Raw genomic sequence first — 25,704 nt, 5'->3', positions numbered from 1 at the left:
TATTGTTTACAGCACTGGAAACAATTAACATTGATTTGAATTGAACGAATAATATCAGTAAAACTCAAACCAAATTACAACAGTTTCTATACATCAACGTTAATCGAGTGTTGAGAGTTGTGTATTTCCCGAAAGACAAATTACGATTAACAAAAATTGACAATTTTCAATTGGACAAAAAATAACTAAACGATGCCTTCAAACGTAATTTCCATGGTTAGTGATACACATATTTATTTGGCTGTGTTGACAGCCAAACAATATTGGCAATTAACAAAATACACAATGCTTTTAAAATAGTACACTGGAATTTTCTCAGCGTGCAATGACAAATTTAACCTTTGACCCGAGTCTGAAAAGAAGAGACCTAACCTAACCAAAAATGTAGTTAATCGGTCGAAACAAAGGAAAAAATTAACGATACAAATTTGAACCTGTTTGTCTTGTTTCAAATTCGACATTCATCTATATTATGTTCATCACTTAATGTATTGAGAAAATATTGGCTTTAGAAGAATAGAAACGAACATTTAAAAAAAAAAAAAAACGCTTTGTAATCTTTTCTGTCAGCTATGGTAATAGATTAAAAATAATATAAGGATATTTGTGTACATACAAAAAGGAAAACTCACTAAAAACAATAACCATGTTTTTAAAAACGCAACACGTTCTCTATGTACTATAATTGTAATTATTATTTATTATTGACTAAAAACATATTATAATATAATATTTTAAAAGCAGTTTTCACAATATATTATTATAACAGTAGGTTTACATTATGAACAGTATATTATAATAATAATAAAAATGATTGTATAATTTTAGTGTTAGTATTAAGTCGATTTATCATAATAATCAATAAGTAATAATATATATTATTAAAATCGTTAATATTAAGTGTCAGACCTTAATAGCTAATCGTTGGTTAATAATAGTATTTATTTAAATTCAAAGCATACAAGTCTAAGAGACCTATTATAGCTTTTGATGTTAACGACTTTATCGTCATAATAATGTTAATTGGTAAATACAAAGAATCAAAACGGTTAAAGCAAAGTTATTGTAAAATAGATAAATATAATTAGATGCACTAGATTGTTAGTGGATTTTTATTAGTAGGTATAACTGTTGATGTTTTGCTGTGAATTGAAAACAAAAAAAAAAATTGAATAACTTATGTTAAATTAAATAAAAGTCCATATTATAATGGTAACCACAGTGGAATATCATTTGATTGTAACATTATTTTTTTAAATTATACTTTTGCTAATAATAGTGTGTCTAGTACGAGGCGAGACTAGTATACACACACACAAAGCTCGGATCTACTTGTATATTATATTTCACTTATTTTTATTATCATCTACTCTAAACAACAACAAAAAAAACACCACTAATATTATTATTAATTAAAAAAAAATCGTACGCTGATTATTATAACGTTTTATAGTCCAAATGCAGCAGTAGGTTACAAACAATATATAATAGTTAAGTATAACTAATAAACTACCATATGTTAATATCTTCTATTCACAAACACACCAAAGACTAACAGCTAACAAGTATTTGATTACACGCTACTAAACGATTAACGATAATAATAATATTATAAATTTTTTTTAAAATTACAATCATGATTGATTAATAGTTAATTTTCTACAGGATCAAAAGCCTGGGCTAATAATATTTAATATTATAATAATATATTTATTTAAGTATCAGAACCCTTCGAGATTTTACAATATTAACGCTTGAACATAATATTAAGACTAAAATACAAATATTATCTTAAAGTATTTTTCAAAAAAAAAAAAAAGACATACACATACAATACACATTATACAATACAAATATTAATAGTAGTTATTACTCATATTTTTGTACAGTACGACATAGGATGGTAGATGTCGATTAATTATTTTTTGATCAGGACATTTTGTTGTTTTTAAGACTTAAACGTTATAATATATTTTAATTAATTTAAACACTAATGTTATAATAATAACTAACGTTATGTAAGAACACATTCAACTACTTAACAGCGACACACTAAGTTTAACATCTAATTAAATTACTTCATTTGACTACATTATTGCGACATTAACACGTTAATATTGGTTATATAATATTGTTATTATAAGTATAAAGTAATACAAATAATTAATGAATTACACGTTATTAAGATAAATTAATTAACGCACTATTAATAGCTACAAGACCGTTAAAAGCCGTAAGCGTTTTTTTATTTTTATTTTAAACCGATATTAATGTTTCCGATAAGATATAATGTAATAATATTATTAACGATAAGCGTATACGATCGGCGGACGTGACCTTACCGGACGCGGTTCCGGCAAGACCGGTCGGGTTAGGTCCAATGCGGATTTTCCGGTGTCCGAGTCGTCCGGCCGCAGACCGTCGTCCACTGTTCAGACGAGCCATTCAAGTCAGACGTGCGTGGCGCCGCCGCCGCCGCCGCCGTCGCCAACGCTTCCGCCTAGGCCGCGCACGGCCGTCACCATGTCACGGTCGTCCGGTTCTGGGTCTTCCGGTTTCATGGCCAACTGGAATTTCTGCAACGCAAAACCCAGTCAGTTACGTTTTCCAGTAACGAACATCCCAGTAACGAAATTCCCACTCAGGCTTGGGACAGACAAAATGTTGACTACTTAGGATATTCAGTTTTGTAAAAACGTATGAGTTCTTTGGCAACTTCACTATAGGTTATGTAGGAAACAGATTTTTGTATTAAATGTAAAAAAAATTTGGGATTTAATTACAAGAAACTGAAACGTTTAAATAAAAATCATCTTCTTACAAAACATAGTAAAGTGGCCAAAGAATCTCTTTACAGAACTAAAATTGGGCAATCCTAGTGTGTAGTAGACATTTTGTCTGGCTCTTACTCGTAGAAAAAGTTATTTCATTTAATCATAATACTTTGAAGCGTATACAAATTAACCGGTAAACAGCTAATTGACATGGTCCAAATTTATTAAAACCTCTTTTTCTTAAACGAATTGCCTGTACAAAACTCCTTAAAAACAGACAGCATGCAATCCCCTTAAAACTTAAAAATAGTGCTACATATATTTTTACTATCAACAATTCTCTCACTAAAAAGTGAATGTAGGTATTTTGAAAAGCGCTAATTTTAAGTTTTATGGTTTTCAATACCCCAATCCCCCCCTGATCTCCATCAATAGGCGCAAGGGCTGAAAAGGGGGAGGTAAAAAATGTTAAAACAAACAAGAGACTTATACTGTGTAGTTCAAGAGATGACACCGACAATGACCCACACTGGAAACGCCTGACCCATCTTACACTGTCTCCTTCATCGTACTCTATTTGAGTATAAGACTTATGGATAACTTGAATAAGATGATTTTTTTTTTTTTGTAATAATCCAAATGTATGTTGTCTCATTCCCAGAGTATATCTGTCCAAACATAAAGTACTGTTATTGACTCGAATGGCTCGAGTACTTAAGTATATTTAAGTAAAAAAAAACAACGATGCCCATATATTATGTTTAATTTCTCACACCGGAAAGCACTGACATAGAAATTTAGAAAAACGGATACCATTTAAAGTTTTTGGTACCATTCGAGTTCGCAAAAGTTATTTCAATTACTACATGTTTTGAACTTTTTTTTAGTCGAAACTGAAAGCGACCCTGTAAGGATTACCGACAAGGTGTTTTTTTTTTTATCTCTGCAAACTTATTCACACATTCTTTTGCCCTCCTATCGTGCTGGGTCCTGATACCTCAGGGGGTAAATAGTGGAAAAACTACATTGGCTCTAAAAAAAAAAACAAGTTTTATACATGTTCACAAAGTAAACGACGAAAAGAGAGGTTGGTCGTTGTTTGACATTTTCTAAGCTGTGCGTTTTCACAGTAGCTGTAAAAAAACGCTCAATCGAAACCGCTTCTAATGCAATGTTTATGTTATATTGTAATTATTATTATTATTCACTAACCTTTTTCCACGGCCCCGGTGTCTTAAGCACTTTGTAGATGAAATACAACGGGATACACATAATCGACGATGCGGTCATTAGCCAGCCCATGTTGATACTCCAATCCGGATAGTCGTACGATCCGCCTGCCATCATGTCTTTGTAGCCCAGAATGGAGAAAACGAATATCAGCTAAAAAAAATTAGATAAATCTGATTTCTTCTTCTTCGACATTTTCATAGCAAACTATTGTTGAAAGTGTTAAAAAAGTGTTAGCCAACGTGTTTAACTTGTATTTACCAGCAAGAATGCAGGACTTATGTAACACCAACAAAGACGCCAAAATAAACCGGGCTTGTGTCCAATCATCATCTCAATATCGTTGGCAAACCGATCAACGCCATAAACCCAACACACGGCGCCCGCCTCGACAAAAACGACAAACAGTATGGCGATTCCTGGTCCGAACACGTTCAGCAACGTTATCAAGTAGACTCCACCCTGTAGAAAATCAATTTACACATTAACATTACATCTAAGTACAACATAATTATTACAAACTATCTTAACTAAGCCTTAAGCAATACTTAGGGCGGTGGTCGCCACCGTGTCATGTACATATGATTAATTTACATCTTGATTTGGCCCGTAGGAAGGACATGCCCTGGTGCTTACCGATTTTGAGATACCTACTCATTATAAAACCATAATTGTTTTGATTCCATCTGGTCTTGCTGTTGTGTTACAGCTACTACCATGAATGTTTATCGTTTTGACTTACTCATTTTTGATCCAAAGTGTTTTGTTTTCCAGTAAAGTGTTTGTAAAAATGACCCTGACAAGTTATACTTATGGCGAAACCACTTTTAACCGTACATAGAAATTTTACAATATTTATGTAACACTAATTATTATTATAACTTCAATTTTGTTCATAAAAACTCTATTTTTGAAATAACTAAAAAAAAATAATACTGCAACGAAACTATTTGTTTTGAAATTATTTTAATATTAATTATCTATTAGATAATATTTTATCTATTATGTTATATGCAAAAAAGTTTATTTTCGAATTATGACAAGTTATTTTACAAACGTCTCTTGCAAAGGGTTTATCGCAAAACCATGTTTACTTATAAGTATAATTTTTTGTCTTGACATTTTCACGGAAACGTTTTTATGAAAAGTTTACTTTCTGCAAAAAACCTGTGCTGGATTTTTTTATCAAAATACATATTTATGAACAGCGCAGCGGTGGGTGGACTCGCATGGTGTTTTTAGGTACACCGTGCATGGTTCTTTTCTTTTTGTTTTTGCTTTTCTTTCTCTTAATGGATCTCTCAATACATTATCTTAACGACAGCGGGGTAAACTATTCGCGACGGTCCGAAATAATTTCCATCCGACAACCTAACCTTATTAAGCATTCAGTCGGAGTAGTATCAGCTAATGCCGGCCATTAGCGGATCGGTCGAGTACACCGCACACACATTTGGCGAAAATTAATGACCGGCCGCCGCTAACTTTTGACCTATCAAACTGGATTCAACCGGACCGATCACTCCCCTTGCTACCCTTCTTTTTGGACCGTCTTAACCACAGAGAAACCCGAGAAGAGAGGGTAGTACACGACATTCGTTTTATTTGACCACTGGCTGGCCTCCCCTTGAAACAACCACCGCCGCTAAAAGCATTTGCAGCGGCAAACGGCTGATCAAACAAACGGACTGTTAACGGCAAAGGCTGGCGGCCGAAAAAGCTCACAACAACCTTGGGTACCTGCTGTAGTATAAAATCTAAACTTAAATGGCAATTAACAATAGCGGCCCCTGGGGGCGGGGGAGGAGGGGTGATTCGGCAAACGTGTCCGAACAGACAACCCAAAGGCCGGCTGAATGGCTACCACTACTCCGGTGGGAGTCGATAAGCGATTCCGGATAAAACAAGAAAGGTTTCCCTCTTAAGTGCCGAATACAATTACCGACTGACTGACAACGCAATATCGAAAGTTAATTAAATATAACGGTCTGCTTTTTGAACGTCCGGCTTGAACGTGCCAGAAAATCCGTATTTATCCGGAAAAATTCAAACAAAAACGATCATCAGTTCAAAGTTTCAGCAAAAACTGTATTTTTTATTTGTCTAGAAAATTTAGAAAAATCTAGAAAACTATTTTTTTAAGATAGTACTTACCAAAAAAAACACAGTCTAAATAATTGCAGTTTTGTAGTGTTTCTTTTTGAAACAATATTCAAATTTGTATCTTTCTTAGTATTTTCTAGAGCTTCAACAACTTTTTAAAATGTTAGCGGTAATGTTTGTGTATTCTCAAAAACTATAAACTCGAGTTTATATATTAATTAGGAATAATTTGCCGAACATGTTTACAAAAAGAAACACTATTACAAAATTACACATCTGATGGCCGAACATTTTTTAATGAAATTAAATATGGTCCGAGTCTCTTTTTTTTTTTAATTTTCCAACAAAAAAAAATTCAATTACTCGAGGAAAAAATTGTTTTTCCCCGAAGATTGAATTTCACTTTAAAATTTTATTTCCGCTGAAATTAAGTAAACGCGTATAGCACCTCTGAAATTTATTCTAAGTGACTTTTATGTTGGATTAAAGCAAAATGAATTATCTAACAGTCATACGCGTTAATGTCATCAACTTAAGTCCAGAGGAAATTAATTTACTGCGTTGGGTGAAAGTGCACGATTATGACAATTTATTTTCATCTCTAAGACGTCGGACTTTGCCCCATTTATGTAACCGTTTTAACTTATAACGAAAGATTATCACGCCTTGAATGTTTTAATTTGATATTTTACCAAAACAACTATCTCTACGCTAAACTCTGTCCTTTAGTTCTTCTTAACTACAGTTTTTTTTTTTTTTATAACAATTAAGAATGTAATTATTATTGTATATCTTACGTATGTAGTAGTGGGCAATGACAGTATGTAGATGACGGCCACCAAGGCAGCGACAAACAGTTCTCTGTGTCTCTTCAACACGTTGGGGTATTCGTCGCAAAGACCTGTAATAATGGCCTCCAAACCCCCAAACGTGCTGTCCAAACCTAAAATCAAGAAAACCGAAAGAAACGGATAAGTTTTAGATAATAATTGAAGTGGTTCTTTGGCGTAAGAGGGAAAAGTTTGAATAGGTTTTGACCACCAACAAACCCATCACTTTGTATATTAGCAACCACCAATGAAGTAATATAGCATAAGCACACACGAATGCTAACCACAAGGCCCGGAAACTGATAAAAATTAACATGGGCAAGATACATATGAAATATCACACAAATCTTATCTACTATGTGGTTTGGACATATCTAGCACTTTTAACGTGAGAAAATGTGTGTGATTTTTTCCATCAAGCTGATGTGTACTAGCTTTAGCTCAAAATGTCAAAAACCAATTCCATCGACTATGTGTGTACAAAACCCTGACGTTCGAGTCTGGTAAATGATTTATTGCAAAATAGTAGTAGATATACCTAATGTGATGAGCAGCAAAAAGAATATTATGGCCCACATCACCGAACCGGTCATCATGGCTATGGCTTCGGGATAAACGATGAACACCAAACCGGGACCTGTAAACACACACAAGGTCAATGCAATGGTAAAAAAAAAAACAGTGGACAGCTGTCCTGAACCGCTGTACTACCTTCGGTGCCCACTTCTGATATACTCTTGTTTTGCACGTGTGCCATATACCCGAGCATGGTGAATATGACGAAACCGGCCAAGAAACTGGTCAAGAAGTTTATGGAGCTGGTCAATATCGCGTCCCAGTAGCAGTTGTTGTTGAACTTGTTGTAGCTGGACAGCGCGAGCAGAGTGCCGAATCCCGGGCCCAGCGAGAAGAACACTTGCGAAGCCGCGTCTATCCACACCTGAAATCATTATCAGTACATTGTGTTATCCAGGATTTCCTACGGGAACACGCGGGTCGCAGTGCTGGGCAACGATTTTCTACGTCCAACTCGAGTTGTTGTGTCATAGTAGCTTTGGGGGTTTACGGCCTGGGGTGGTCTATTTTTGAATTTTATATTAGTGTGCTAAACATTACATTTTAGTGCAACAGCTATTAGTGTGAAACAAAAAATACAAAAATATCCTTAATTTGAATTACATCCAAGTATTTAGCTTGTTAAATATATATTTTTCTATTTGATTTTAAAAGTAATATTTTGTTTACTAAAATGTTATAAGTACGTGAAAAAAAAAATTAATTAATATGTGGTTAATATTAAGAATGCAGTGGTTATTTAGATTAAGTTATTTATTCATCTTGTTTTGATATTAAAATTTTTAACTGCTCTGCTTCTTTAGCCTCAACCTCTCTTAATTTTAATTTTAGTTTTTCTTTATAATACAAGGACTTTAGCTCTAACATGCGGGCAGTCGTATCGCTTAGGTTCTCAATAGCCAGAACGGTATATTTTGTTGATTTTGATTTCTTCGCCAGTAGATCCAGAAAATAAATTTGTTTTTAATATTATTTAAAATATAGTAAACACAACATATAGTTAGGAAACATGCGCCATTAAACATAGCAAAGTGATTTTTGGTGATTTTTTGGACTTAATGGACAAAGGGAAATGAAAGAAGTTATGATAAAAAATAAAAGTAAAATAAGTAATAACTGTATGATGAAAGATGACAGATGGAAATGAAAAAAGTGAAGATAAAAATCCATTACAAAAAATAAAATCTATAGGTTTTAACTTTTAATAAGAAGAAAACCTTGAAAAGAAAAACGTATAAATATCACTTATTATTGTATTTTATAATTTATCAATGATAAAAATAGTACAATTTACAGTATAGCCAATGTAATTTTAGATATCGCCCTAATAAATATATTTGTTAGTGTACTAAATCATTCGCCAATGATTAGTTAGCTAACTCAGGTCCGTTAAGTGAAAAATGACCAAACATTGGAATTGTGTGAGCTCTTCAGTTAAGGTGGGTGCCTTAGGTGGGTTTCTTAAAATATGTTTCTCCTTGAAAAAAATGGGGTAAAATTGTCTAATGTTTTAATTGAAAGCCCTTTGTTTGTAAAAATCTGAACCTCCAGAGTTTGCTGTAACCTTTTTGTGGTGTTTGCCGTTGCCCTGGTTTACTCCAGCAACATACTCTATTCCTGACTTACTTTAGTGTTGACCAGTTTGTGCCACTGCGGCGTCAAGTAGTAGCGTATGCCCTCTCCGGCGCCCGGCAACGATATACCTTGGAAAAGCAACATGAACAGCACGACGTACGGGGCGAGCGACGTGACCCAAACGGCCTGGAAAAAAATATATATATATATTATAATAATAATAATGTGTATTATACATAGCGTCGGCTGGCTGCTAATCTAATCGAGAAACAGCCTCTCTATCTTAAAGAAAGAAACAAAGGGCGAGCCAAGAAAATTGTTCTCGGCACAACGGTTCAATCTATAATTCATTAGACGTCAAAGAGATAAAAACACCAGTAGGTGGTAATAAAGGGGAGTTGTGGAAAATAGCGTTCAATCACACTCTGCGGTAGAACAAACAGGGTACGGCCAGAGACCAGAATGATTTTAAAAACAGTGAGTATGCGATAACGGATTTTTCTACCGGTAATGAACCTGGCTCGCTGCATAACAAGTTTACCGCCGGACTACTTAGGCTGATTGACCGCACAGCACACACACACGCTGTCTTATAGAGTTGGCTGTTTATTTATTTATTTATATATTTTTTAAACAACCGTCTCGAGTACTACGGCGAAAAATAGCTTGTCCGATTCCGAAGTCCGCCTGTTTTTTTTTTTTTTTTATAATATTATTCGCAAGTATACTACTATAAACGACGACACTTACCATACCGGTGCTCCTCACGCCCTTCCACAGCGAAAAGTACACCAACAGGAACACGGCCAGCAAGCACAGCGCCAAAGACCACTTGATGCCGCCTATACTTTCCAGACCGTCGGCCCTGTGCTGTTCCAAAACGCTCCTCCTGTAAAATGAAGGGGAAAAATACAATACAATGGCGAAATCTGGAAAAATTGTCCCGATTTCTTCTTTTTTTTTTTTAATTTTATTCGTACTCGAAAAATTCCCTGGCCGGACTAGTGGAGCTGTTGACCAGGCTCGTCAAGTTAGTGACCGGAGTGCAGTTTAGAGTGTTCCACGGGTTGTTGCAACTGGTCCAGGGCAGTTCGGACCTCATCGACGAAAACAGATAGTACACCGCCCAACTTATCACCGTGTTGTAGTACATCCCCATGTACATGTCGATCAGGCATATAGCATATCCTACACCTATAGAAGAAGAAGAATAAACAGAAAAAAAAATTAAAAAAAACTGCGCGGTTTTTTTATTTTTAAATAATATTGTAAATTTACAATCAATGTAAAAAACATCGTTAACAACACAAGACATAATTGATTTACACGTAAACAAGCCGTCCGGAAACTTACGGTATTTTTTTTATTGGCTTGATTTGATTATAAGGTTATGACAAGGTAAACAATTAGGACAGGAAAATATGATGACTACTAGACATGGCGACGTTCAAGAAGGCGGTGAGTCCATTAACATCACATCACATTTTACTATACTTCATAAACAATTTTAGTTCAATTAAATTAAATATTTTTCTTTAGATCGAATATATTTTTTACATGTAAACATTATTGGGCTGTATACAAGAAATTTCATAACTAACTTGTAAGAGCATGTAATATGCTGAAACATTTTAATTGAAATAAATTTTAAAAAAATGTCATGTCACCATTTTCGCGTTACACTTTATATTTCAGCTAGAGATAAGAGATAAAAGATAAGTGATAAGAGATAACATATTCGTGATTGAATGTTTTTCCGTGGAGCGGAGAGAATATCTTAAGTTTTTTACTATACATATTTTTTTTACTATTTTCAATAAACTATTAAAAATTAGTGGATCGAACATTTTAAAACGCTCAAGTTCAGATAAAGTTCTCCTCTATTTACTACGGTTTCTTTACTAATTTTAATTTTGATGGAAAAAACTTGTAATTTTGTTACGATTGTGGTAGTCTAACAGCCGGTTTCACCAACTATTATTAAATACACTCCTTAACATAATGTTGGTAAACATTTCATTTAAATTTAACATCTGGTTAAATTAAGTAAGTTGCATCATAACATTGTTATAATTAAATTCTATTTGTTAAGTTAACAAAATGTTGGTTGGGTTACCAAATCGGTTACCTTGATTCCATCGTTCTCATATTGGCTATCTCGAAATGTGATAACTGATAAGTGTAATTATTTATTATTCAAATCGAATTTATACATATTTTATGCGTTAATATTATATTTAAAATAATATTTTGAAATGTCTTACTGTGATAAGAAATTTTATGGTGAATAATTTTTCCATAAACGAGTAGGTATTAATATTAAAATCGAAAAATCTCAATTTTGCTCTTATCGCGGTGGCTTAGGATTTGCAGTTGGTGGCTATATGAAATTAAGTAAGGGCGCTTAAATGTGTTTGCACAAATGGATAAAAATAAATAGATAGGTAGGCGTATCTAATTAATTTTTTTAATTAGCGGCAAGTCCAAAACCAATACTCGTTGTTTGTATAATAATCTCATATTGTAATTTTTTAATATCATCCTCGTCGGAAAGATAAAAATATATAAGACACCGCAAAACCGCGAAATTTGAATAATTGTTTTTTAATATCCCTGCTTTTAATTTATTCGCCATCAAAACTCCACAAGACAAAACCGCCGACGAGCAGTTTGTCTCGGCTATTGAAAATATTATTTATCATTTTCCGACTTGATGATTTCGAAAAGTTCAAGCGGCAACTTTCTTAAGCCGATTCGTTGTCGGATACAGATGTTAAATTGTTTTGTGGAAAGTGAAACGCATATAAAGGCGTGGCGGTAGCTGTCACCAGTTTAGGGTGGCAAGTTGTCCACAATGTGTTCAAACTTTCATAGTCTTTTTCAATTTTCCGAATTATAATCTCCAGGAGAAAATAATTTATTAGCTTTCGCCGTTTGACACACAAAAAACGTTTTAATCGTTTAAAAAACGATCGCAGCCTTTGCTTTCGGCCTAAACAACGGCATCAGTACATTAGTTCTGTTAACAGCATTGTTTACTGTGAGAAATATATTATAACTGTTAGGATTTTTAGACTTTTTACAGTACCTATATAATGCAGGTAGTATACCGATTTCATTGATATCATTAATTTTCCTTAGCCTATAAGATATTTTATAAAATATTCTAGTAACGTTTTCTAGTCGTACCTTTGGGATTATTAAAAGTTTTTTTGTTTTATTACTTTGTAAAGTAATGGTTGTAAAAACTATACAAAACTTATCCGATTTCAATATCGTTACAAAGCCGAGAGTATTTTATATTCGAGTAATGAGTTTTTTTTTTAAACCAAAAAAACATCCAAAGTATAAAAAATTGTCATGAAAAACCAAATAATGTAAGTAGTGTTAAGCAGCGTTGTTTTTGTGGGATTTTAATTTTAATTTATTTCTATAGAACTATGTTTGATGCACGTTTTAAAAATATTCAATATTTGTTTAGATTGGCTCCAATTTTGGAGAAAGGTATCACATATTATTTATTAGGTCGACCGTCGAAAATCAGAGTTCCAAAATCAATTATTTTTTAATGATAAAATAATATTAATGCGTATCAGTGCTATTAAAACAAATACAATGTAATGATTTATACATTTGTTTTTCTTCAATTCAAAAGTATAACAAATAAGATACACATGATGTTTTAGTGTTTTTAACATGACAAATTTTTTTAGGCTGAAAGTTTGTGAAATTTTTGTAATTTATAAATTTTTTTTTAAAAAAAAGCCTAAAAACATTATTATGCTTTTACGTTTCTAGTTTTAGATCGAATATTTTCATATTCAAGTATTGCAACGACACTCACTTTGCAAGTTGTTTCAAACGTTAAATAAATTAATCGGTTAAGTCCTCACAAAGCTATCACAAACGATGGTAAATAACAAATTATTATGAAAATAATGTGGTGGCAAGCAAAATGTGTGTTAACCCGTTTAACGAGATGCGCGGATGACATTTTGAATTATTAAAATTGTACATAAATAATGTTTCGACAAACCGAATCCTACCTAGTCGTTGTGAACTATTATGGATGGAATTTGACCGGACTTTGTGTTTTGAAATTCTGTTTTTATTTTACATGCAAAACCACATTGCACTTTAAATTATAGCAAATCCAATTTCGTCAAATCAATCCTATGCCATGTTTTTGTTTATCACAACAATATGCTAACATGGTCTTCAAAAGGCATGCGTTGTACTGTTGTTATTTGCGAATAATTTCCATGTTAATTCCAACGTTATTAATGTCAATTAAATGCGCCAAGTGTGGCTGATTGCAAGATTTGTCTGCAAGATTACTACAGCCGTGTCCTACCTAACTGTATTGAAAATATAATATTACAATTATTAGTATTGACAGCTCTGACTCTGATTTGTCCGTGAATGGAACGTTTAATTGCAAGTGCAAATATTAAATAAACACCCGCGGTAATACAATAATAATAATAATATTATACGGCCTCTGGTACTGGAGCTGTAGTAGCCAATTTAAATCCGATAAACAACTAACAGGAAGTTGGGAAATATGACACGGCCGTTGCCCGTTTGAATTGCGTTTATTAAATCTCACACGTTCAATTCGATTTGTCACAACTTCTTCCACAATCAAACACTGCGACAAGCCAAGGAAACTTTATTAAGTAGTGTATTCAGTATGTTTCCCTTCAAGTTGGAATGTTAAGAATTCAATTTAATAACACAATCAAATAATTAACGATATTCGCCTTACAAACTGTTTGCCAGTCTGAGTCATAAGAAACAATGTATATATATATATACAACTCATTTAAATGAAAACTTCGTCTGAGGACAAGTTAGGGATATTTTTTTGTAAGTACTAAAAAGGCAAATGTTAAACACATATTTTTGTTTCCGGCATTATAGATACAAAAGTTTGGACCTATAAAATTGTACCGAGTAGTTTATGAGAAAAGGGTTTGCACGAGCAACTTAAGGGCTAGTTTGGATGCCACCGAAAGGTGACAGCTGCTATACCGGCTGACCGCCAATAATGTTTTTAATAAGGCGCTCGATGAATTAAATATTTTTAAACGAAATATGGTGCTTAGTTATTGTTTATTTGATTGATAACTGGCCAATGATCCAAAGATCAAAATAACGTCAAACATTATTTGTCATAGCAACCGAAGGAATTGATGAAAATTAACAATTTAAACACCCTAACAATTTTTAAAATCTTTTGTCAACATATTTATAGAATTATAAACATATAATGTTCCCATTTGAAAAAAATTAAATCCATATTTCTTTTACATACAAGCGATAAAGGTAAACATTTTCTAAGTATTGTAAAAATATAGTAAAATATGTACCTAAAAGTATAGAAAAATTATAATTTTCAAAATATTCATATTTACAAAGAAAATTAGTTTCTTACAATAGATTGATCACCCTGTGTATATATAATGAACTTCTTAATAGTTTTTAGCTTCGACGCGGAGCTGAGAAAGTATTGTTTTTATTATTGTATGTATATAATTTTTCATATTTGTGTCTAGATCTGAAAAACATTTAAAAGTCATCTCTGCCCCTATCAAAAAATCCCTTTCCCCGAAGGTAGAACTTTCTGTTTATCTCATTTTTTTAGGTGTAGTTTTAGGACTTAAAGTCTGAAAATAATACTAAATGTAGATCTAGAGTGGGGCTATATAACGTAGGCAAATTTCTCGAAGATTTATATTCAACTTTTTTTTTCTTCACCCTATCTACTAGTTAATCGCCAAAACAGACAGATATTATTGAACTCGTTATTTGTTCCGCCTAACCCAATTAAAAAAGTTATTTAAACAAAGTATGGCTTTTGGACGTTTTTAAGGAGGGCAAGAAAGCAACGTCCAGGCTTGACACTCGGTGGATTTTAGTCACGTCTTGGGCCCCAGCGTTTGCTTGTTAACTGATAAACTAGTTGGTTTTGCGCTTGTTAAATGTATATATTTTTTATCCTCGGCAGCGACGGTTAATACACTAAACGATTAATTTATGTTATACCCCCCCCCCCCCAAAAAAAAAAGAAACCTATATCATTATAAAATCGACACGTCGTGACTAAAACTGTTTTTTCTTCTTCAAATTTAATGGTTAAGTTTAAAACAAAAAAAAAGACACTGAACATATTATTGTTATTATCCGTTTCTGTGCTGATATAATGACTGCGGCAGTGTAAAACTGATGACGCGAAAAAAAAAACAGTGATTCTTATTGCGAAAAACTCGCAATAAATTTCCAAATATAATATTTTTCTCTTTAGATTTTCTTTCTTTTTTTTTCCCCGTTCTTTATTGGCCAAATCATTACATCGTCATCGCCGGCGACGTTTGCCGTTCGACGCTATCAGACCTGTTCACCCAATCGTTGAAACATCACGTTCGACTTGGGGCTAGGGGGTGGACGGTGTACCGTGTGTATTACAAAATACAATAACCTTAACGACGTGATTAAGGCACACTCGTGTCGCTTTAGAAGCAAAAAAAAAAATGTGTCGAATTTTCACCGAAGAAAATTCTAAAAAATCTACTTGGACGAAAGCTAGCAAATATTTACCGCAAAAGATGTTTTATACATAATAATATTATATTACCCGATTTAAGGGTGAACCGCTGGACGAATGGTTTATATAGTAATGCTTAAGTCAACATTGACAATGTTTTTTTTTTTTAATTGCTGAATGTCGCCCAACAAAAAACACGAGCGAGCATATTTTAATCGAGTCACGCAACCTAATAGATTTTGTGTTATATTATACTTACTAAGTAAGTATTGGGAAAATTAATTTGAAAACAATCAACGTACCAAGTCGCCACGGGACGAGAACATCGAACCGAGAAACGACTCGATTCGATTTTCCCCTTTATAATTATTATTTCTCAATGAAAATTTTAATAACGAAAACGTTGTTTCGGTAATTTTAGACATTCTACAAGAGACTAAACTGCTTAAGAAATTTCCCACGGTGCTTCCATTCCGCCAAACAGACCTACCCTTGTCTCCAACGGCCCAAGCGAAAAAATTGTTTGGAAAACAATTCCATTAAATAAAAAAAATGGTCTATTTTTAGCTTCGGTGCGGAGCTAAGGGTGTATTCAATTGTTTTTAAGATACAGAGATTTAAAATTATTTTGTGTCTGCTACTTTATTAAGGTAAACATTTAAAAAAGTCATCCCTTCCCTTTTAAAGTCAAGAAAAACGTCCAAAAAATGTACATATTGTTCAACTGTCTTAACATTATTTTCTCTAAACATGTTTGTAAAAGGACATTTTTTCCTTAGACATTTCTTCCCTGCATAAATTGTACCCCTGTAGATTCATTACGAGTAAAAACTTAAATAGCTACTTAAGTCACTATTTCAAGTGTGTTAGCTTTTTAGAGACTAGAAAAAAAAGCTGAAAAATACCTGTAATTAAACGTTTACATTAGCTGAGTTTTCTTCAATAGTTGATAAATGGCAAAATCTAAACATTTTCAAAAGCTACACTAAAATAATATTTTGTTAACTTCGTTGGTACCTAATCAAAAGCAACGGTTTATTTGTTTTCATATTAGCGATAAACGAGTTAAACGGCTTTGTAATTGAGGACCCGAGGACCCTAAAGATACTGCTAGTACAATTATTTCGATGGAGAGACATTTGAATACAAATGATTATTTCAACCACCACGGTGCTTGCTGATTGTGATCACTTATAATAATTGTATTCAAAAGACACTGTATCCAAAGACAATTATTATTGTATAGAATAACAGTTTGTGCGCCTTACCTACTATATTTTATATAATATATAAATTGATATCGGTTGGCTTTTGAGATCCTCTCAAAAGACATGCATGGATTTCCCATCGAATACTTACTGTCTTATTTTAAGATAGTAAGATTTTTTTCCACGTCGCTGTTTAAACACACCGTTTAAAAAGCTTTAAGGTAAATCGGGCGGACAAAAGAATAAGAAGAAGGGAGAGCAAAGTCAAACAACAAAAACGACCACGTTTGATCAACTCGCAATTGGCCGCAATGATTTCCAGAGGCCGTTTTAAATATAAAAAGTAAGCGCCGCCAAAGTTATATATTTTTGTTTGTTTGTTTGTTCTCCGTTTTGCATTTAATGTATAATTCAAAGGCCCGAACGACGTTTGTCGAGGACTCGAAAATACCCTTAGGAATCTATTGTTTAGTATATCCTTTATCGGAATAGATTTTTTTTTTAATTTTCTAAGTACTTTTATTTTTATTTTAGACGCTGTTACTGTTAATGCGGCGACGGCGGCAACAGGAGAAGAATACAAATAAATAAAAAAATTCCAGTCCGATAATAGCCACCGATTATCATAAAAGACCGGATATCCGTCTCGAGTGTTCTTGAAGTTATCGAACCTTTTTATTTTTTATTTTTTTTATCCCGTCAAGACGTCACGCCGTGCCCAAGTCTCGTTACTATTTCGTCCGCGGAAATCGGTTAGTTTAATTCAAATAGTTTAGGTACATTCCTTCTTCCTGTATATAGTTTATAAGGGTCAAAGCATTCCAAAAGTTAGTTTAATACAAGCGTTTACGTTACCTTTCAACGCCGGGCAGATCTTCTTCCAAACCGTAAGGCATCCGCATCGATGGAACTGCCCCAATGCCAATTCCATGTAGAACAAAGGCAACCCGCCAAACACCAACATGACCACGTACGGTATAAGAAATGCGCCTAAAAAAATGGACATTTTTTTAAAAAATTGTTCTGCATTTTTTACTGCTGTCAAAATATACAAAGTACTTTATTGTTGTAATCAAAAGCGATTTAAAGAACAAGTACAGGGCGATCCGTTTAACGTAAGACAGTCATTTTTTCCACCTTTCCTATATTTTAACATTTTATAACTTGATAAATCATTTTTCAAAACTAGTTAGCGACCAGTCGAAAATGTCAGCAAATTGTTCAGATAATGTGATTATATTGTATTATATAGGTAATTTTTTATAATGTTGTACCGACATTAATAAAACTAATACAAATATTACCAAAAAGAAAAACTATAAAATTGTAATTATTCTCCAAAAAAATGAGTGTTAAACGTTAAATATAGGAAACAAAAGGCACGTTAAACCAAAATCTTTTTGGATTTTAGAAGGATAATTTCTATGGACTTTCCATTTATTGGTCGTGAAATCTTTGTGACACTTTTGGTTTATTCTGACGTACCATAATTATTACCAATTAGACATGTCTGTCAAAATAAACCAACGCAGAGTAAGTTTGTAATTGTTGGAGATTTTGGAATTGGCGGTAATTTTAAACATTAATGAGTTTAATGGACAGCTCGCAGTTGAAATGTTAGTATCATAAGTTGGTTTCCTTTTCGAACGGCCAAAATGTAATCCAAATATCAAACATTTGTACATCATAATATGCATTAACTATTTCATATTTTTTATTTGAGTCGACTGGTTGCAAGAGGTCTTCGTGTGGCCACATAAAGAAAACGTTTAGAAATAGTGAAAACTTTTTTGTTTTTACTACTTACTCTAATATGATACTTTTTAAATAAAACATTAAATAGAGTATGCTGACATTTATAGACATTTATTGCCTTCTTGTTAACTTCGTTTCTGAGCATATAAGACATTGTATTACATGATGTTACAGGTCTATATATTTTTACCTAACCGATTACCGACCCGTTTGACTAGAGCATTACCCCTCGTTTGTATACAGGACTACTATTAGTTGATGAACCCGTCAACTTCGAAATAACAAAAATACTCACCTCCTCCGTTCTGGTAGCAAATGTACGGGAATCTCCATACGTTCCCCAGATCGACGGCAAAGCCAACAACAGCCAGCAGGAATTCGATTTTCTTCTTCCACGTCTCGCGGGGTGGCAACGGTCTTCTTACTTTCTTGCACTTGTTGGAACATCCAAACGACACAGGTGGTCCCATCATGGCGGCTACCTCTTCGTCGCCATCCTCAACGCACTCATCGTTGCCGCCTTCCATATCGCCCTCACCCACACCCATTATCATGTCACTGGAACATGATAAAATATTACACTTATTAAAAAAAAAAAATTGATTTCTTGTATATATTATTTAGTTTTTGTATAGCTCTTAGCAGAAAGCTACCCGCCGGGTGATCTTAGGTATTTTTTTAGTATTTTTCAATCAATTATTAAGCTATCAACTAGTGGATCGGGTTATCACCAGAGGCGTCATTAGGGGGGGGGGAGGCATTTGTCCCACCCTTGATTTTTATGGGCTGGTCAAATTTTCAGAACGTAAGGCCGTAAATTATCTGTTTTTGTACAATTACCTACCTTTACTAATAATGAACCGCCTGAACTGATTACCAAGTATAATAAGTATGAAGGTTTATAATATTTGTGTTATTACTGTTTTGTATCTAAGTGTTTTGGAAAAAATATTTATATTTGTAAATGAACATAGGGCCGATACAAATTTTGTCCCACCCTAAGAAAAACTGAAATGTCGCTCCTGGTTATCGCTTAAGCACGGGTGTGATTTCACAAAAATTCCAAGACAATAATTGCCGGATTCATACTGCTCGGGCGGCATGCTTTAAGACACTTATTGCGGGTATTTGCACGTTGTGTAGGTCTAATGAATAATTGTATAAGGAAATGAAATGGAATTTGTAGCTACCGCGATTATTATTTAAAAACCAAGTCGTTTTCTTTTCGGTCTTCGTCGAGAATGATAATAAATCACAGGGTTTGATTAATGTTTGTATGTCTATGCGTTTGGTTTTCATTTTTTTTTTTATGCTATTGACATCAACTGCAAACGGACTGTGCGGCCGTCTGAAGTTTATTGGCGGGCAATTTTGACGGGTAAAATAAATAAATAAAAAATAGGTCTGCAGTCCGTATCGCATAATGAAGGATTGACCAACATTTCGCCGATAAACGGAACACACCCCAAGTACACGGGGTACATAATATTAATGCCATATTATAATATACATATTTAATCAAAGTCAAAACATTATTGTCGTATGCCGTCAGTCACGTGCACTGCCAGCGACTGACGGCACCCAATCGTCGGCGTCGGTAAGGTGACGTGACCTTTTGCTCTTCAAGTCGAAGAGAAGGAACCAAAGTTCTTATTTTCACCAGAATGGGTAATTATACAATCTGCTCATACTTGTTGCATAATACATTAATTTGCCAATTAAAAAAAAAATAGTTAGCACGCTCGAGATGGCTACTGGATATAGATTTTTGTCAAATATTGCCAACGTTTAACCCCTCGATAAATAACCCTTTCCGTTCCCCTTTTACTGTGAAAAAAAAATGCCACTTATCGAGCCGATAGGTGCTGATTGAAGTACACTTATACCGACCACCGAGCACTGCATTCGGCGTGTGTGTTGGGTGAACAAAACGGGGCGCTAAATTACTTTACATCTTTGACAACGCCTTATGCACGCACAAAATGTCATAAAGTTTCGGTACACAAAAAACTGGTATGTACTTTGGTTTGGAAATACTACAAGCTATTGATTTTGCATTTGTGCTCGTTTGCATTTTCATTGCGATACGGCTATCTCTCTGTACTCGTGTTGTATGTGTATTACACAATTATAGGTTGGACCGCGAAGACATTTCGAGAAATGTGTTTTTATCTAAAGTCGAAATTAAAAAAAAAAAAAACGTTTAGTTTTCACGTACATCCGACATTGTCTATACATTTTATAAATGGACACGATTCATGTGAAATGAAAAAAAAAACCTATACAAGTTTAATATTATATAATAATATAGTGAACAATCTCGTAGAATGTTTAGAGCTAATATTATATAATAAATCATCACCCACTAGGTACCCAACACTACACGTTTTAAAATTATTATTGTTCTCCTTTGAAACGTTTTGTACAACGTGAAAAATCCATTGAATGCGATATTATAATAAAAAGTACCCAAACAAATTGCAAGACAGAGTAGTCAAAAACGATGGTTTGACAGAATTTGATAACAAGTGTGAAAATAATAAAGAGCATTTTCAAAAAAAAACAGTGCGGATGCAAATTTGTGTTAACCAAAAATTACTTAATTACATTAATATACTAACTCTATGTAATATGATAATATAACTTTTACTGTAAAGATATAGTACACTATACTTAATGTTATAACCTGGATCTAATGAACCTGAATTTACAAGTTTTCCCAATGTAGTCAATTAGTACTCAATGCAAGTTTAAGTATACGGCTCAATCGTGTTTTTCATTCAAATATATATTTTTTTTTTCAACAGTATTCAATAATTGTTCATATTTTTTATTTTAAATGTTTACATAGTCAATTATAGAAGCGATTGATTTATCAAATTTAAAACAACCGAGCACTCTCATTGGTCTGGCCAGGGTTTGTTTCGGGCATTTCATGCACCAAAGCGTATGTTTCGGTTCACTGATTGCATTTCAATGAAATACCGAACAATTAATTTCACGGTAAATCATCTCCAGCTTCATTCGGCGGGCATTATGGACATACCATAATGCCTTGTTCGTAATGACCGATCATAGTTAACATAATATCATAACGATATGGATAAACAGACGTTATTTAATCCAATAGCTTATTGATATTTAATTGCTCAAAAATAGAGGTATTTTGTGTTATTTTCCAAGAAACCCCGATTTTGGACCAGTTTTAAAATTCTGAAATTGTTATCATAAAAGAGATTTATTTCTATTTTTTTTTTAATAATAATTTTTTTCTATAAAAAATTTTATTTCATTTTTAATTTTATTCGTAATACACATTATTAACTTTTTACTCCCAAAATATGAAAACTATCAAATTTTACCAAGATATGTTTTGTTTTTTAAAATAAAACAACTGAAGGAACAAACTAAATTTAATGTACTAACATAATTTTTCTTGATATTGTCATGAATTTAACCATCATAGTGGTGAGAGGTACTAACGCACAATGCAAAGCGAAATTTTAAAAGAACAACCCTCCTCCCCCCGCCCCCAAATTAAATAGGGAGAAAAGCAATTTAAAAAAAATCTCTCCTGCACACAATGACAATGAATAGAAGACACGAAAGACTATATTATTATTATTCAGTTGACGACAAAAGTAATATGCTTCTCCGAAGAGCTATAATAATAATAAGCATATTAATCTCGTAAGAGGTATATATATATATATTACATATCTATGGTGTCAATAACTAGGTTTTACTACCGTAGGAATATACATTTTTTTTTATGGATTTTTTAATCCATAGCTACGTATGAATAGTAATACTGTCATATTATTTCTCTTTCACTCCACTCTCTCTCTCACTATACATACATAAACGTTGACGTTTCAAAACATTTTCGTCATGTCAGATTTGATTTATTTTCTTTTGGGCAATATTTCTTTAGTCGATGCTACCGTTGTACGGTACAGCAAAAATGTATCTGTCAATGGTTGTCGTTACGTTTGCAAATTGCCCTTCGCCAACCCCATCGAAACACGCTGTCTTTAAACGGGCAAGTAAACTTCATAATATTATGATATTATTAAACGTGAACGCCGTTCAATCTGCTGAGAACGTTTTGGTTTACATCGTTTATTGTTCCTCGCAAAATACACTATATTGATAGCCCCTCAAGTATCTTAACCAATCCACAATCGGATGGAATTATTATTTGTTACTGGCAAGTGAATACAACCCGAGCTCCATAAAAAGGCTTTAAAATAAATCTTATAATTCATAGACATATTATATAGACAGAATTCAATTAAATTTAAGCTATCAGCTGTTATATTGTAATAGTATAATATACGACACCGATGCAATGATAAAATTGCTAACGGAGATTATATTTTCCGTAGGTACCTATGAATAATATATTAAAAATAAAGACATTAAAAGAAAAAAAAGGTATATCTTTATATGGTATGTGGTGTTAAGGTATCATATTATTATTATATGATACATATATATTTTTGTAAGTGTAACACATCTACCAAAAAAAAAAAAAATCTAATCTACTCTTATACCGAGTACACGTGAACTTTAAAAGAGGATTGCTTTTTTCTTTTGACGGCAATGCCAATATAGGAGCGTCTTGAATTTTGGCGATAAAAGAAATTCCGTATAATATTTCTTCTAAAACGATTATTCGCAGGCCACTAATCAAAACCACACAGAAAAGTTGTTATTTATGTAACGTGTAATACATGGGAATTGCACAGGACAGTTTAATAAACATTTAAAGTAATCATTAACGCGTCATTAAGTATTATATTGTGAAAGTCCAGTTAATTAGTTAACTTGAATTATGGCTCTCTGGAAAATACAGGTCGTTAATATTTAGAGAGGTGAAAAGTTATTTAGGTACGACATATAGAATTTTGAAGACTACATTCGGTTTGGAATAACCGACCTTAAAACATGTGTTTTATATTTATTTCGAAGACTAGATAAACAAATACAAATTCCTGAGTTCGAATGCAAAATCACATTGTTTCTGAAAGTAAAAAATAAAAATAAATATATGGCTAAGCCTTATTTTTATTCTACCATTATTGGCCTTTAAGTGTCAGAAAAAATAAAAACATAGACCAACCTATTTATATACTCTAATTCAATGCGGATTTGACCATATTGTGTCAACACAAAACCCATCGGCTATTAGGTTGAGAACACATTGGGCTCTTGTCTCGTCATTTTTCCTACTAAAAATACACATTTGAACGGATCAACCCCTTAAAGAGCATCCCGATTTTGCCATTACGGCTGTATAAACACTTGTGACTTTACCCACCGCATAGTAATTTGAATTTATTTAATTTGGATACTGTATTTTTTAAGCGACACTTTACAAACCGCATTAACCACCGTTGTCTTTAGGATATTAACGATTGAATATGAGAAGAAGAAAAAAGGTGCCAGAAAAAGCAAGTCCTAAATCCATTTAAATTTATTTTATTTGTTATATGGTTTTATAGGTCTACCTTTTTAGTTTTTCTAGTTGTTGTAATTAAATTTACATTCAGCTTATATAATTATAATCATTATGTTCCATTATACTTAAGCTGCCGACACACCTAAAAACACTAGACTATAGTAATAATAACAGAATATTTGTTGGGGAAAAAAGCAATAATAAAAATGAAACAATTTATTTGCTTTGGCCTAGTTATTATTATACGACTTGCAAACGCCTCCCTACCTTAATGTAATTAATAAATATGTATTCCATACCATTGTAACGCTGTTAGTGGTATTAGTTAATTGTTCATTCTGTATCAGTTTTAACAAATCTGCCATGTAAACCGACAACGTTCATATTTTAGTTATTACAGCAGTAACGACATAAAAGGCCTCTACACTAGCATTTATTAAGGCACACGATTTTCAGGTATAGACCTGAACATTAGGCTGAAATTTGTAAACTTTATTTTCATTTTTTACAATGCACAAAGGTGCTATTTTTGTACAAAAACATGTAGCGGCCTTTTGGGTTTTTTAAATTCAAAACATAATAGGTAAGTGTACAATTTAACAGAAGTCCTATAACCTTTATAACTATTGCTAGTCCTGCGGAGACCACGGTACATAGACTTATATAACTATCCAAATAATTAGTCTAATTAACAAAATATATAGGTACACCTTAACCTATAAAATATACACCTGTTGGCTAAAGCTAACATAAATAATATATTCGGTTAAATTAGATATGATAAAAAAAGAATCGTGTAAAACGTGCACCTAGAGCGTATATTGATTGCATAAACAATTGACACTTGTGCAAATACACAACGACTTTACTACATACTAGTATTACAGTAGATTATTTTTAATTATTATTTTAATATAGGTAATCAGGTTTTATATAAATTTTTTTATTAATATTTTAAACTTTAATCGGTCAAAAAAAAAAACAGCAGACTACATTCAATAACAGCTGTTGACGACCACATTATTACCAGGTTTTATTGGTCATTATTTTTTTTTTTTAAATACTACTAAATAAACACACGTTTTTCATGCAACGTTTCGACACATCATTATGTTATAATAATTGATACGGTTCAATCGAAACAATAGTCAATTAATTAAATTCGTTATATAAAATTTACCCGCTTAATATATTATGATGTACATTTATCGAAAACTACTAGATTTTAGAACAAACTTAAGAATAATGAGAACATGTAAAAAAAAAAAGCACAACTAGGCGAGTAATCTGTTTTTGTAGTCTTATTATTAAACGTTATAGAAAAAAAAATTAAAAAGTGCAAATAAATATATTGGCTTAAGAGTGTAATATTTTTAATTGAAATAATATATGTTAATATTTTTTATTCACTCTAGTCGTTGAGCGGTGAGGTAGGTATGTGAAAAAACTATTGTATTGTGGTTTTTTTTTTTTTTTGCTTTTCGATGGTAAAATATAAAATAAGATAAAAATATAATATAATAGGAAAATAATTGTACAATATATTTTACCTGTTGGCGGTCTGGTTTGCGAGATGTGACGACCGAGGAATGCATGGCGCGTGCCGCCAATGCAGTAGGTGTAGCTGTAACCGGCGCGCTAA

The 25,704-nt window shown here is 32.9% G+C and overlaps 1 protein-coding gene across 2 annotated transcripts; it reads right to left on the bottom strand.

The window, feature by feature from the left end:
- Positions 1-805: 805 nt before the first annotated feature.
- LOC126842743 (sodium-dependent serotonin transporter) lies at positions 806-25,704 on the bottom strand. Of its 2 annotated transcripts, none has more exons than XM_050579867.1 (12): positions 25,613-25,704; positions 18,894-19,156; positions 17,699-17,833; positions 10,069-10,282; positions 9,839-9,977; positions 9,140-9,274; positions 7,649-7,877; positions 7,476-7,574; positions 6,905-7,050; positions 4,266-4,466; positions 3,987-4,157; positions 806-2,576 (listed from the first exon to the last, which is right to left on the bottom strand). In XM_050579867.1, the coding sequence occupies exons 2-12, from the start codon at positions 19,150-19,152 to the stop codon at positions 2,451-2,453; spliced, it is 1,854 nt and encodes a 617-aa protein (XP_050435824.1). In that variant the 5' UTR covers positions 19,153-19,156; positions 25,613-25,704; the 3' UTR covers positions 806-2,450. The 2 variants fall into 2 exon arrangements, with proteins under 2 accessions (XP_050435824.1, XP_050435825.1); XM_050579868.1 differs by lacking the exon at positions 806-2,576 and adding an exon at positions 3,729-3,806.

Source organism: Adelges cooleyi, unplaced genomic scaffold, assembly GCF_023614345.1.
Source record: "Adelges cooleyi isolate 19-005CV unplaced genomic scaffold, UGA_ACOO_1.1 ACOO_flye_CR_arks_rails_tigmint_CR_PRNA_574, whole genome shotgun sequence".
NCBI classification, from domain to species: domain Eukaryota; kingdom Metazoa; phylum Arthropoda; class Insecta; order Hemiptera; family Adelgidae; genus Adelges; species Adelges cooleyi.
This window is presented reverse-complemented; position numbering and strand designations above follow the sequence as displayed.